Source organism: Tachypleus tridentatus, chromosome 7 (assembly GCF_004210375.1).
Source record: "Tachypleus tridentatus isolate NWPU-2018 chromosome 7, ASM421037v1, whole genome shotgun sequence".
NCBI lineage: Eukaryota > Metazoa > Arthropoda > Merostomata > Xiphosura > Limulidae > Tachypleus > Tachypleus tridentatus.
The window spans coordinates 60,295,395-60,308,932 of record NC_134831.1 but is presented as its reverse complement, the minus strand read 5'-3'; the positions used below and the strand labels follow the sequence as shown (position 1 = coordinate 60,308,932).

The 13,538-nt window shown below is 34.7% G+C and overlaps 1 protein-coding gene across 1 annotated transcript in view; it reads left to right on the top strand.

Annotated features, from left to right (window-relative positions):
* Positions 1-13,538, top strand: part of LOC143255766 (uncharacterized) — a 131,834-nt gene that overhangs the window by 47,420 nt on the left and 70,876 nt on the right. The window contains exon 2 of the mRNA XM_076511950.1: positions 7,407-8,080. Coding sequence (XP_076368065.1) covers positions 7,407-8,080 — 674 coding nt within the window. The remainder of the gene's footprint in view (positions 1-7,406; positions 8,081-13,538) is intronic.

The window sequence follows — 13,538 nt, the reverse complement described above, 5'->3', positions numbered from 1 at the left end:
AAGACTAGAGGGAAGGCAGCTAGTCATCACCACCCACCGCCAACTCTTGGACTACTCTTTTTCCCATCGAAGAGTGGGATTGGCCGTCACATTATAATGCTCACACGGTTGAAAAGATGAACATATTTGGTGTGAGGGGCTGCAAACACGCGACCTTCAGATTACGAGACGAACGCCTTAACCAACATGGCCATGGCGGGCCCAATTATGATGTAACTTAAAACTACTATGTACCACTTATATCTTTCCACGAACACCATTAAAATTAGACAAGATGAACTCAAAACCATTGATACACTGCTGGGCAAAATCTTAAGGCCAGTGAACATAAAGAAAAAAATATGTATTTTGAGTTGTTAGACTCAACCACTTATTTGAGTAGAGCTTCGAAAGATGAAAATAACAAAAGGGAATATAAAAATAAAAAAACTTTTTTAGCATTTAATAAGAGAAAATATAAACACTATGAAATGGTAAATGGTTCACCGTGGTAAACGAAATAATAACTATCTCAGTAAGAGTTGTTGGTGTTCTTCCTGATTTGTTGAAAACCTTTACGTAATAGAAAAAAAAATGAATATCATTTTCAAAAGCTGCGTAACTGAGTTATAAAAAATCCGTTATTAAAACAAAAATAACTTTTATGATGTTTAAATTCGCAGACCTGTGTAAATTAGCTTTGGTTAGTTTCATAGTCTACTATAAACATTGTGTAGCTACTTTTTATTTAGTATTGATTTTATTATTTGTTTTTGTGAGAGTCTTTGTGTCATGAAACCTTGTTACACACTGAATACTCTTTAATATTTCATAACCTGAACTCTGTTATTGTAAATGCATCACTATACTTTATTGTTTGCTTTGTAGTTTTATTAAATAAAGCTACGTCTATGGGAAGTTATTTGTCTGAGCGCGTATAAGTTGTTGTTTTTTTCAAATAGACCAGGATTTATTGATCTAAGTTATAATGCCTGAAAGAAAGTGTAGATTAAATGACATGCGTGGAATTGGTAAAATAAGGAAAAGTAAAACGAATAGCTTTGATACTATTGCAGATGTTTCGTGGGCCATGAGTAGTAATTGTTGATTTGTTTAAATTTGGATTTTATATGAAACAAATCCAACGCAACCTCTAAGGTTAAACCTTTTTAAAATAATTTAAAATGTCAATCAAACAGTAAGTTTTATCGTTATATTCAGTTTAACAGAGAAAATATGTGATGAAACTGTGTAGAATGGACGACAACAGCCTATTGTGGAGGCACAAGTGTAGAGGACGACGTTTAGAAAGTCTTCCGTCTTTCGTCTTCAAGTCTATCAAGGATAAAATCTACGTTTGTTATTAAACCTACTACAGTGTAATAACAAATTGTGTGACATTCTTGTTTTAAAAAATTGTACTTTATTGTTGGTTGAGGTAAACAAGTTTCCAGTTAATTTTTGTGAGTATGTATGCCGATACATGAACATATGATATCAGAAGATAATCGTGTAATGACGTTGATTATTTGGATAATTAAGGTAATATCGTTCGATTTTAAAGTAGTGAAAGGATTATCTGATTGTGTAAGATATCATTCTTTCAACAGAATTATCTCGTCATTGTGAATTCATTAATAAGTACAGAAATTCATTGAAAGTTTGTTTGAAAGGCTATCTGAAGCTAAAACAGGGTGAAATAGGGCTTCGGCAATATAATACGTGAAGTGTATTTCAAATATGTCTTTGTCTTATCGTCAGACAAACCTAATCAAGTACTATTCCACCTTTAGTGTTTACTGACCTGGAGATAATGCTATTTTTGTATTGGTAAAACTTTCTTGCTGGATCTGTTTCTCTGATTGTCTACCACAGTAAGTTGTCACAGTACTTGGTTGTCTACTGGAAGGAACCAAGATGTATACCTTCTCTATGTGCTGCACGGAGCTTTAGCGATGGCCGGAGATCGTATTCTCAGCTTTGTCAAACAGCAGTTTCTTCTCTGCACTGGCGCAAGCTTCAGTGAGCGATCGATCTGGTTAAGCTTTGTTATTAGTATTTCGCCACTTTCTTACCGCCTACTGACAAAAGAAAGAACGGAGCTCTAGTCGTAGGGATAAACAGAGATGAAAGGTGGAGAGAGCTGAAAAAAGGGAAGTGTAAAACTATGTGCACGTGAAACCGGTTGTAAATAATATTGTTTTTAATTCATTTACCAAGAAAGCAATTTTATATTTCTGCTTTAAGATGGTTATCCTGTTAAAAGTGACACTATGAGATTTTGGAGAAAGTAGGTTCACTGTTTTTTTCTCTTCAGATACAATACGTATCTTTTTTAGTAACAATATTTTATTCGTTCTAGCATCGATATTAAGTCTGCTTGAAACCAACATAATTATCAATAACTCTTGACGCAATATAAGCAAATACAGGGTGTTCGGAAAGTCGCTGTGCACTTATATATTTATTAACAGACAAAACTGTACAGTGACTTTCCGAACACCCTGTACTATAGATAGTAATCGAAAAATTCACTCACGTTCTCGCCCTTTCAGCCGTGGGGGTGTTATAATGTGACGGTCAATCCCAGTATTCGTTGGTAAAAAAGAAGCCCAAGAGTTGGCAGTGGGTGGTAATGACTAGCTGCCTTTCTTTTAGTCTTACGCTGCTAAATTAAGGACAGTTAGCGCAGATAGCCCTCATGTAGCTTTGCGCAAAATTCAAAAAACAAACACTTGTAAGTTGATAAAAAGTATATAACAAATGTCGATGTTCGATGAAAAAAAAATATTTATTTTTATAGCATACATAATGGAGTTTGTTTGGTTTGTGATCTTTTTATAAAAGTTAATGAATTATAAGTTTTTGTTGTTGTTCCTTGTTGTCGTGTCAGGCAATGATTAAATATTAACACTCTTCAAACATAGTTTTACTGTATTATTATATTGATCTAGATATACAGTCCTTCATTTATCACTAGACCTTGAATTCGCTGAAACTGCTTCAGTTGGAGTAGCGAATAAACTAACAGATTATGCCTATAATATTTTTTTTTGTTACTGAAATTTACCTTTTCGTGAAGAAATTAACAAACAACTAAATAGGCAGTTAATCTACTGAATGATAATAGACAATTGTGACAATATGTCACATTATTTAAACCCCTAAGATATTTTAGGTTATAAAGAATTATATTGTTATATACAGTTGTTGGATAAGTAAAGAAAGTCAGAGTTATTTGTTTCTTTATTAAATTATTTGCGAACACACACGTTCAACACAATAGTGCATAACTGTATTATTTGGCGTATGTTGTTGTAATGTAATGTGCTCGTAGTTCTTCAACGTATAAAGATGGTCTTAATATAAAGTACCATAGCTTTTAGTTTTTTGTTGTTGTTGTTTTTAAATATTGTTATACTGTTATTATCATAAAAAAACATTAAAAAATTTCAACAATACCATTGTATTGGTAATTAAGATATTTGTGTTGTATTCTTACAACACTGAAATACGAAACTGCCTTCAATGTGATGGATGATTTTTTCCTTGTTCATTTAGATTTATGTATAAGGAATAGTCCTCTGCTGGGACAGCGCTAAATCTATGGATTTACAACGCTAAGATCAGGGGTTCGATTCCCCTTGGTAGACACGGTAGATAGCTCAATGTGGCTTTGCTATAAAAAAACAAACAAACTCGCCTTATACAACTTATGAGATCATTCGTCTCATGTGGTTACGTTTTCCACCAAGTACTGAACTTCTGAATACACACGAGTTTGCCATCTGTCACTTGTACATATAGCACAGAGGTAACCACAAATGTCTATAAAAATAATATGTAATCATTAAAACTGCTTTACATCGTAGCCAGCATGATGAATTTATTAGAAATTAGAGTGCTCTGTGTTACCATAAAAAAAGAAACAAAATAACTGAAGGACGTTTTTTGACTGTACATCTTCAACTGGAAAATGAGCAGACAGAATCTACAAGTATCAAAGACACCATACTTACAATATTCTTAGAACCAAAAATAAAGTCCGTTAATTCTGTATTAGTAAAGTTTCTAATGTATACTGGCCAAAATGCTGGCCAAAATCGTAAGGCAAATGAACATAAAGAAAAAATATGCATTTTACGTTGTTAGACTCAACCACTTATTTGAGTAGAGCTCCGAGAGATGAAAATAAGAAAAGGGAAAAAAAAAAAAAAACGTTTTTAGCATTTAATAGCGAAAATATAAACACTGTGAAGTTAGCCTAAATACCAGCTGGTCAAAAGTTTAAGACCATACTGAAACGAAGCGTTAATCGGTAAACACGTAACGAAATTTAGTCATTTGTGTTCAAGCATTAGTGTTGTCAACATCTCCCACTGACATCTTCTGTGTTACATTGGGTAAAAACATGGTAAAGGCTAAAAAGTTGACAGAGTTTGAACTTGGCAGAATTATCGAGCTGCAAAAGCAAGGTCTCTCTTAACGTGCCATCGCTGACAAGATTGAGCGTAGTAAAACTGCTGTTGCAAATTTTTAAAAAACCCTGAGGGATACGGAACGAGAATTTCAAGTGGTCGGCCCAAGACAATTTCGCCGGCGATGAGCAGGAGGATTCGACGGGTTGTCCGGCAAGACACCAGCCGATTGGCGAACCAGATTAAGGCCCTTACGGACGCAGAATGCAGCACAAGAACAATAAGAAAGCAACTACGAGAGAAAGGCTTTAAAAACCGTAAACGTCTTCAAAGGCCACGCCTTCTCCCACACCACGAAACAGCTCGGTTAAACTTTGCTGAGAAGCACGAAACATGAGATGTAGAAAAGTGGACCAAGGTTTTGTTCTCTGATGAGAAATCATTTAACCTGGATGGCCCAAATGGCTTCCAACGTTACTGGCACGATAAGAATATCCCACCGGAGACATTTTCTACACGACACAGTAGAGGAGGTTCCATCATGATCTGGGGCGCTTTTTCCTTCCATGAAACAATGCAGCTTCTGGTTATACAAGGGCGTCAAACAGCCAAACACTGCATGATCTTCGTGAAGCCATCTTCACTACTTGGAATAATATTTGAGCCAGCTTTCTGCAAACGCTTATATCGGCTATGCCAAAGCGAATGTTTTAAGTTATTCGCAATGACGGCCGTGTAACTCACTACTGAGACCTCTTGTTGGGTATTTCCTACCTTGTTTAGGACATTTTTTCCGCAAGGTCTTAATCTTTGAACCGGCTAGTATTTAGGTTAATTTCATAGTGTTCACATTTTCCCTATTAAATACTAAAAAACTTTTTATTTTCATTTCCCCTTATCTTATTTTCATCTTTCGAAGCTCTACTAAAATAAATGGTTGAGTCTAACAACACAAAATGCATATTTTTTCTTTATGTTCATTGGCCTTAAGATTTTGGCCAGCATTGTATTAGAATCACCCCATATTGCACTGTTTCATCAAAACTCGAGTAATTTCCAGTTGAACGTAATACACTAGATGTTGCTTATTTCTCCCACCAGAGGCCGTCGTCAGCAAAAGTAAATAAAATATACCCTATCACAACTCTTCAGCGTGTTATTTTTAGATATAATTTTTGTCTATGGAAACGTAAAATTATTGTAACTCATCACGTGTACTACAATTAGTTGTTGTTAAAGAGTTGAAAAACTTTACCTTAGAGGAGGACGGTAGAAATACGTTGTATGTTCCAGTTAGCTGAAAACCGTAGAAAGCTCAATGGTGTAAACTTACACCGGAAGGACAGTTAAAACTACTTCTGTTCTTACTCCTTCCTTTATTTTTCAAGTGTTAAAAAAACATAATAAAAACTTTATTAGTTTTCCATTTGTCTCAAAAAACAAACTGTTTGTCAAAGCATTTAATCGGAAAAAATGTTTTAAACTTATGCCACACACATCAGTGGTAATAGCACATTCAATTATTTGTGTAGTCTTATACTTAATAATAAACAACCGCAGATTAACTAAAGTTGACTTTAGGTTAGTGTTTTTATTAGTCAAGCCCCTAAGTGACACAGCAACATTTCTACGGAGTTATAGCGCTAGAAATCGGGTTTCGATACTCGTGGTTGGCAAAGCACAGATAGCTCTTTTTGCATTTATTCGTCAAAAGAAAAAACAAAAGAGTGCATTTTGTAATTTTACCACTTTACTCAAATTACATCATGATCACTACTTTTGACAATGTAATAAATTACATCACTATTGCTGCTTTTGGCATCGTGATAAATTACACCATTATCACTGTTTTTTGACATCGTAATAAATTACGCCATTAACACTGCTTTTGACAACGTAATAAATTATACTATTATCGCTGGTTTTCGCAACATAATGAGTTACATCATAGTCGCTACTTTTGACAACTGAATGAATTACACCATGATCACTGTATTTAACAGATTATTAATTTACTCCATGATCGCGCTTTTAACAATCTAATAAATCACTACTTTTGACAATTTAATGATATTTTATTGCATAGATAGGTGGCGAGTGCTTTCTTGTTTCAAATTTTACTTAACAAATATATGTGTTGGTTTGAAGACTTAAGAAGAAAAAGAAATACTTTAATTCAGTGAACTTTATGTTTTTGTATAATTACATGGTACTCGCATTCGAATGTTTGCATACAAATATTACTAAAGGTATACTCAAGATAATAAGGGGAAATGAGTTTGAGAGAAAAACATATTTCTGTGTTCTAGAAGAATTGGTAAAACAGTAAATATGTGTGATGTTGTGAACTGTATTTTAGTAACTACACAGATCTTATAAGTAATATGTAGCAACAGTGCAACAAGTTCTCTGTGGTGAACAAAAGACAACTCAATACGCCAAACATATAAGCTCAGTGGCTCAGCGGTAGATGAACGAGTTTATAACACTAACAGTCAGGTTTCGATACCCACGGTGAGCACAACAGTGATATCGCCTTATGTAGCTTTGTTTTTAACAACAAAACATACACGTGAAATTGTCGTATTTTTACTACTCAACATGAATATAAATAATACAATGTGATATGTATTTTAGGAATTCTGATGTAGTATTAAACGTACAGGTACACAATAGTAGTTCAAAACAATAGTTGTGAAGAAAACATCAGCATTATTTATCAGCGTATTAAAAATTCCAGATAAGCATTTTGTCTTTAATGGTTTACATCGATCAGATTAAAATTGTATTTTGCTTTCTCAAGACGGCTGGTATGGTTAACCTAAAGATGACCTGAGAAGGTCGAAACGTTGTTTTGTATTTTATATGAATTAAAGTTTTAATACCCTTATTAGCTGTCTTAAGAATACATTTTTACTTCTAGTGGGTTTCTAGTCATCCAATAACTTGTATTTTATTTCATGTGGATTATATTTTTAATATATTACTGACAATTAAATTTTATTCCAGATGTCAAATACTCAGGATTCTCCAAGACGAATTGAAGAAAGAACCAGCACACCATCATCCCCAACACCTTTAGCCAACACTACTACTACCATCGTAACTTCCGACACCGGAAGTAATAACACAATTCCCTGTAATATTGTAGGGATCATTGCAAACCGATCTCAACATAGAGTGTCAGTTGATTTCACAGGAAGCGCCACAAATGATGTAAGTAGTGAGAAACAAACTTCTGGTAGCCCTCAACAACAAAATGGCGGCGTCGGAGCTCAAGCTCAGGAAAAGATCATCACATCTGGAACAGCTTCTCCATCCAGTAGCACCGCTCGTACTGGAAGTGTCATTCTTCCAAATCCGGGAACTTTTAGTCAACGTAGCGTTAGTTTGGGTAGTATTGAAAAAACGGATACTCATAGCAGAATGGTGGAAACAACATCCACGGCGGACGCTCCTTGCACGAGCTTCAATACGACCTACAGGAAAGGTAGTTATAAGAATGATTCAATTGGAGGGACCAGCAGCGACAGCGGCGCCACGTATATGCGAAACAACAGAGCGATCTCCAGTAAAAAGAAATCATTAGAAGAAACGGAAAGTCCCATGACAAACGGTACAGGCCGAGAAAAAGACCCGAAAAGGTGCTGCTTATGTTGGTGCTGCTGTTGTAGTTGTTCGTGGTAAGTAACATTTTCTTATTGTTTTCCACTGAAATATTCTAATGCTATTTGCGGTAGTTTGGTGTCGCTGTACTTAGACAATACCTTAAAAGGTGCTGTTTGTGTTCATGTTGTAGTTTCACGTGGTAAGTACATTTTCCTCGTTGTTTAACCATAAAATATTGTAGTATTATATGTTGATATTACAGTGTTGCCCTAGTCAAACTTCAATACTTTATTGCAGGTTTGTTTATAATGTATAAGAAAGTGGGAATATATTCACACGAATTCACTTATCAATCTTGTCTGAGTTGTATGCTTTTATTTTTACGTAAACTTATTTGTAGAATGATCTTAACTCGCTTCTTCTGATAGCTGAGATGTTTAAACAGTTTTGTGTTGATGTTTACTTTTTACAAACATATAAAATACTTCTTTGTTTCTAATTTTCATCTTCTTTTTCACTGTTTACTTTTTTCGTCTTCTAAATAATTCGTTTATAAATCTCGTTTATTCACTCGCTCCTATGTTAATCGTCAAATATATTCTATTTTTCGCTTCCAGACTCACTGATACGTTTCTTTTTATTTCTTTAACTTTTCAGTTATTTCTTGGTGCAATTGTTTTATCAAGTGATTTGTCTTCCATTAGTCAACTGCTAATCTCGTTGACTCATTAACTTGTACGTTTTTATTCTCGACTCTTTCGATCTCGCAACTGCAGAACTGTTCATAAAGCACGCAGACATACTTTTGTGTTGATTGTGTTAATAATCATCTTGAAAACTTCTGGTGAACGAATGAACTTAATGTATTATCGACGGAGGAACTACGTGCCTTTCATTAAAGAATGTATATATGTCCAGTAAATACTTAATCAGATGAAAGTTAAATACTTGAACGAAGTAGCTAGGCCTAATGGCAGTGATACTGAGACGCATATTTCAAGGAATTAATAAAGAAATAATAAAATAACTGCACGTAACACTAACATTCAAGAGAAAAATTTAACTTTGAGAAAATGTATTGTACCTAAGAGACTTTTTCTAGATCACCAACTTCAACACGTCTCCTGTTAAAATAATGTCGAAAATAATGTATTTGATCACGTTCTTTGGGTGAATATTTTGTTTCAAAGTACGTTTCTTTCTCCTATGCATTATAAACCAAGGTCTTTACGCAGATGCGATAATCGGTCTTTTGTCTGAATGATAACAGTTTCACTCAGAGTTAGTGGCTGGAGCTTATTAAGTTAATATTAATTACTGTCTGTTTTATTTTGGTTCGTCCCAAGTGGTACAGCGGTATGTCTGCGGACTTATATCGCTAGAAACCGGGTTTCTATCTCGTGGTGGACAAAGCACGGATAGCCCATTATATAGCTTTGTACCTATTTAATATATATATTAAACGTAGCCTTGAAACAGCGTAAAATACGGTATAGTATATGCATATCCTGTCATTTGTATCAAAAGTGTAACAGCATTAAAATTTACCTATGGTAATTTATCCACACAGTATTGGTATTATATTCCAGTAAAAATCAGTATTGTATGTATGTTATAATAGAATAAGAACATGTGAAGAAAACAAATGTAATTTGATTGTTTTGTTAACCTATCCCTCAACTTGTAAGTAGCGGTATAAACTGTTAGTTTTGTGTTAAAAATTCCAACGTGATGTTTGCTAGTCTTATGAAGTACTGAAAGACAGATGTAAAGCTTTAGGTGATGGAAGTATAACAATGATCATAGTTTCACTTCGTTGAAATTCATATCAGTACAGTGAAGATTTATAATCCTACTTGGGCATTTTCATTGTGATTCCAAGATAAAGATTATTTGTGCTCCAGAGATGCCACAGATTACTAACTGTCAGAACATCAGATTCTGTCATAATTTAGTTACACCTAGCATTAGAATATATATATTATACTAAGTGGACTTCGTCTATAATTATTACATCAAAAGTGAACGTGTGAACCATACTCTTATTATCGACATGAATTTCACGTCAGTATCAGTTTTGCGCACTATTTTCATTTTCATTCTGATAGCAACAGTTTTGATTAGATTTGCAAAGTAGCTTTGGTCATCACGTCTGTATAACAAATTAAACTTTTTAGATACATATACTATAATCTATTCGAGAATTGGTTTCAACTAATTGCTCTTTTTTTTTACACTGAGTGATATCTTATCAATCAAGTCACTGAAGATAACAGAAAAAAAAAAAGTGATTTCGGTTGGCTTTTAAAGAACTGAATCGGAAGTAAAGTAGAATTCCGAAATGATTGGTAAATTTAAAACAAGTTTATTTAATGACCTATTGAAATGTTCTGCTTATTTTGTTAAACGTTTTAGTGTAAAACACATAAGCTGTTTAACTCTTAACGCAAATCTGTAATGTTAAATGTTTATTTCAAATTGTTAAAATTATATAAAGAGCCACATCAGGCTATCTGCTGAGTTCTCTGCGGGGAATCGAACCCCTGATTTTGGCATTGTAAAGCCGTAGACTTACCAGCGGGGGACGCAAGTAATAAGATTGTTAAAAACATAAAAACATTTATTTTGTAAACAAGTATTTCATTTCTACCCTGAGGCCCGGCATGGCCAGGTGGTTAAGGTACTGGACTCGTAATCTGAAGGTCGCGGGTTCGTATCCCCGTCGCGCCAAACATGCTCGCCCTTTCAGCCACGGGGCGTTATAATGTGACGGTCAGTCCCACTATTCGTTGGTAAAAGAGTAGCCCAAGAGTTGGCGGTGGGTGGTGATGACTAGCTGTCTTCCCTCTAGTCTTTCATTGGTAAATTAGAGACGCCTAGCGAAGATAGCCCTCGTGTGGGTTTGCGCGAAATGAAAAACAAAACAAAACAAATGCTTTATACTCGAAAAATACAGAGCAATGTTCTGTAGCATGCCGCATTATATTATCATATTTTGCTTTCTTACTGAAATACACATTCTCAGCTGTATATGCGATCTTTACATCTTGTCTCCGTCAATTTGTATATTGTGGTACAAAATGTGAGCGCATCTTTAACTGTAAGTCTCCTTCACATAAAAATCTTAACTAGTTATTGATAAAAAAATTACTTGAAGTTTTGAAAACAAAGTATTATTTTACGTGATTGCACGTTCTGAAGCTTTTAGCTACTCGTTGGTTTATCTATGGTGTATCCTTTATTGCAAATTTCAGATATATGACTGAGAAGCTGGGGTGGATCATCAAAGTTTTATCCACCTGTTGATATAGTTAATATGAGTGGTTGTTTTTGTTGCAAAACTTCACGATTGGCTATTTGCACTGTCCATTGCGGGATATCGAACCCCTGACTTTTGCTACTTAAGTACAGAGACTTAGCACTGATCCACCGGGGAAGGTACAGTGTAGGAGAGAGTGCTTTGATTGTGACGTATTGTGGATAATGACCCTGCTATACGTTTTTGTTTTGTCGAGTAGACTAATACATTACTTACTAACACAGGCGGATATACTATTCATTAATCCTAGAAAATGTTTCCAGGAAAAGGAAGGGATTCTCTTTGGTTTCTTTCATTGCAACTTGTTTTTTACCTAGCGTATATATAATTACATCATAGTAACAACTGCTTTTCTATCAACAAATTAAATAGCTAATTTTAATTATTTTGCTCAGGAAACTTAATAATGCAAACTCACATACAGTTTAATGATTGATCCCACCTTAGCGTATGGACTTACAAAATAAACTTCGTGTTTTTTTGTTGTTTTTTTTTTTATAGAAATTTCACGTATACTGGTTAACTTCTCACAGGCGGTTCCTAATTTTGAGCTGATGTAGTAGAGAGAAGCCGGCTATAGTCCTAACGAATACCTATCGCAAATCATTAAGATATTATTTTCTCACCAGTATTGAGATTTGACTGCCACTTATAGCGCACCCACAGCCTAAAATTGCCACATAGACCGGTGGTTATAGCTTTTGACCGAAAATGCTCGCTCTTTCAGCCGTGTAGGTTTTATAAAGTTCTGGTCAATCCCATTAGCCGTAACTAAAAGAGTAGTCCAAGAGGTGGTGGTGGGTCATATTGATTAGCTGCTTCGTTTTTCATTATGGGTATTTGGGTGTGTTGAACATTTTACACCCAGGAGGGTCAGGCACAAAAAGACCTCTTTCTCCATCCCTAACTTCAGTTCTCAGCTACTACTATGATAAAGTTGTAGTGCTTGAGGGTTAGAGTAATTCACACTTACTCCTACCCTTTTCAGGGTAATATCCATATATTGTCTACAATCCTTTTTTTTTAATATATATATTTGTAAACTATGTATATAATACTAAATTTAAAAGTCTAGTGTTGACTAGCTGCCTTTTCTTTAGTCTATCACTTAAAATTAGGGGCGGCTAGCAGAGATAGCTCTGGATTAGCTTTGCGCGAAATGCAATGAAACAAACCAAAACTATAGAATGCATTTTTGCGGCAACGAAACGTAAAACATAAATTCTATTACTGAAAAAGCTTTACGCATAAAAGTACTAACCTTTCACAATATTATATGTGGCAAGAATATTTTCATTAAAAACAACATTAGTTGTAAGGTGCCCCTAACAATATTCACTACACAGTATAAAACTTTTAAGTAAACAATACCAAGTAATATCTGTAGACGAAAGTGTTAATGTCGTGTTGACTCACTAAGAATATTCAGTTAACAGAGCTAAAAATATTGAGCTAATAACTAAACATTTCAAGAGAAAATGGGTGATTTCATTAAATGCACCCACTGTTATTCATAAAAGAACTTGAATCATCGAGGGTGTACATTTAGAAGAAATAAGAGGTATCTACTTTCGTATATACAGTGTAGTAAATTTATGAACAGAACGAAAACTTATTTAGCTGGTATGTTATAAAAGCTGCTAACATATCGCTTGAATTAATATAATTTTTGATAACTGTGAAATTATTCAAGCACATTTGTTTTAGAAATACATAATTTACAATTAAACTTAAATGTATCTCGATTCGTAAACTGAAGATGGCCGGTTAAAATCCCTGTCACAACAAACATATTTGCCCTTTTAGCCGTTGGGGCGTTATAATGTCACTGTCAATCCCACTATTCATTGGTAAAAGCGTAGCCCAAGAGTTGGAGGTGGGTGGTGATTTCTAGCTGCCTTCTCCCTAATCTTACACTGCTAAATTGTGGACAGCTAACACACATATTTAAGTCTACAAAATATAGCTTAAAAAGTACTCTTAACCTGTTCAGTGCCGTAGACAAGATAACTCGTCCAAGCCGATCGGTAACACAGTGCCACGGACGAGTTAATTCGTTCTCAATAATGCCTAACGTTAACGCTAGATGTCAACACCATGCATGCATTTGACCTACTTACAAATTGTTTCACTTTCCATCCAGAATGGCGTCACGAAAAACGTTGCAAAATTAAGAAGCATTAGAGTTGTATTGCAGCAGCTGAAATACTTGG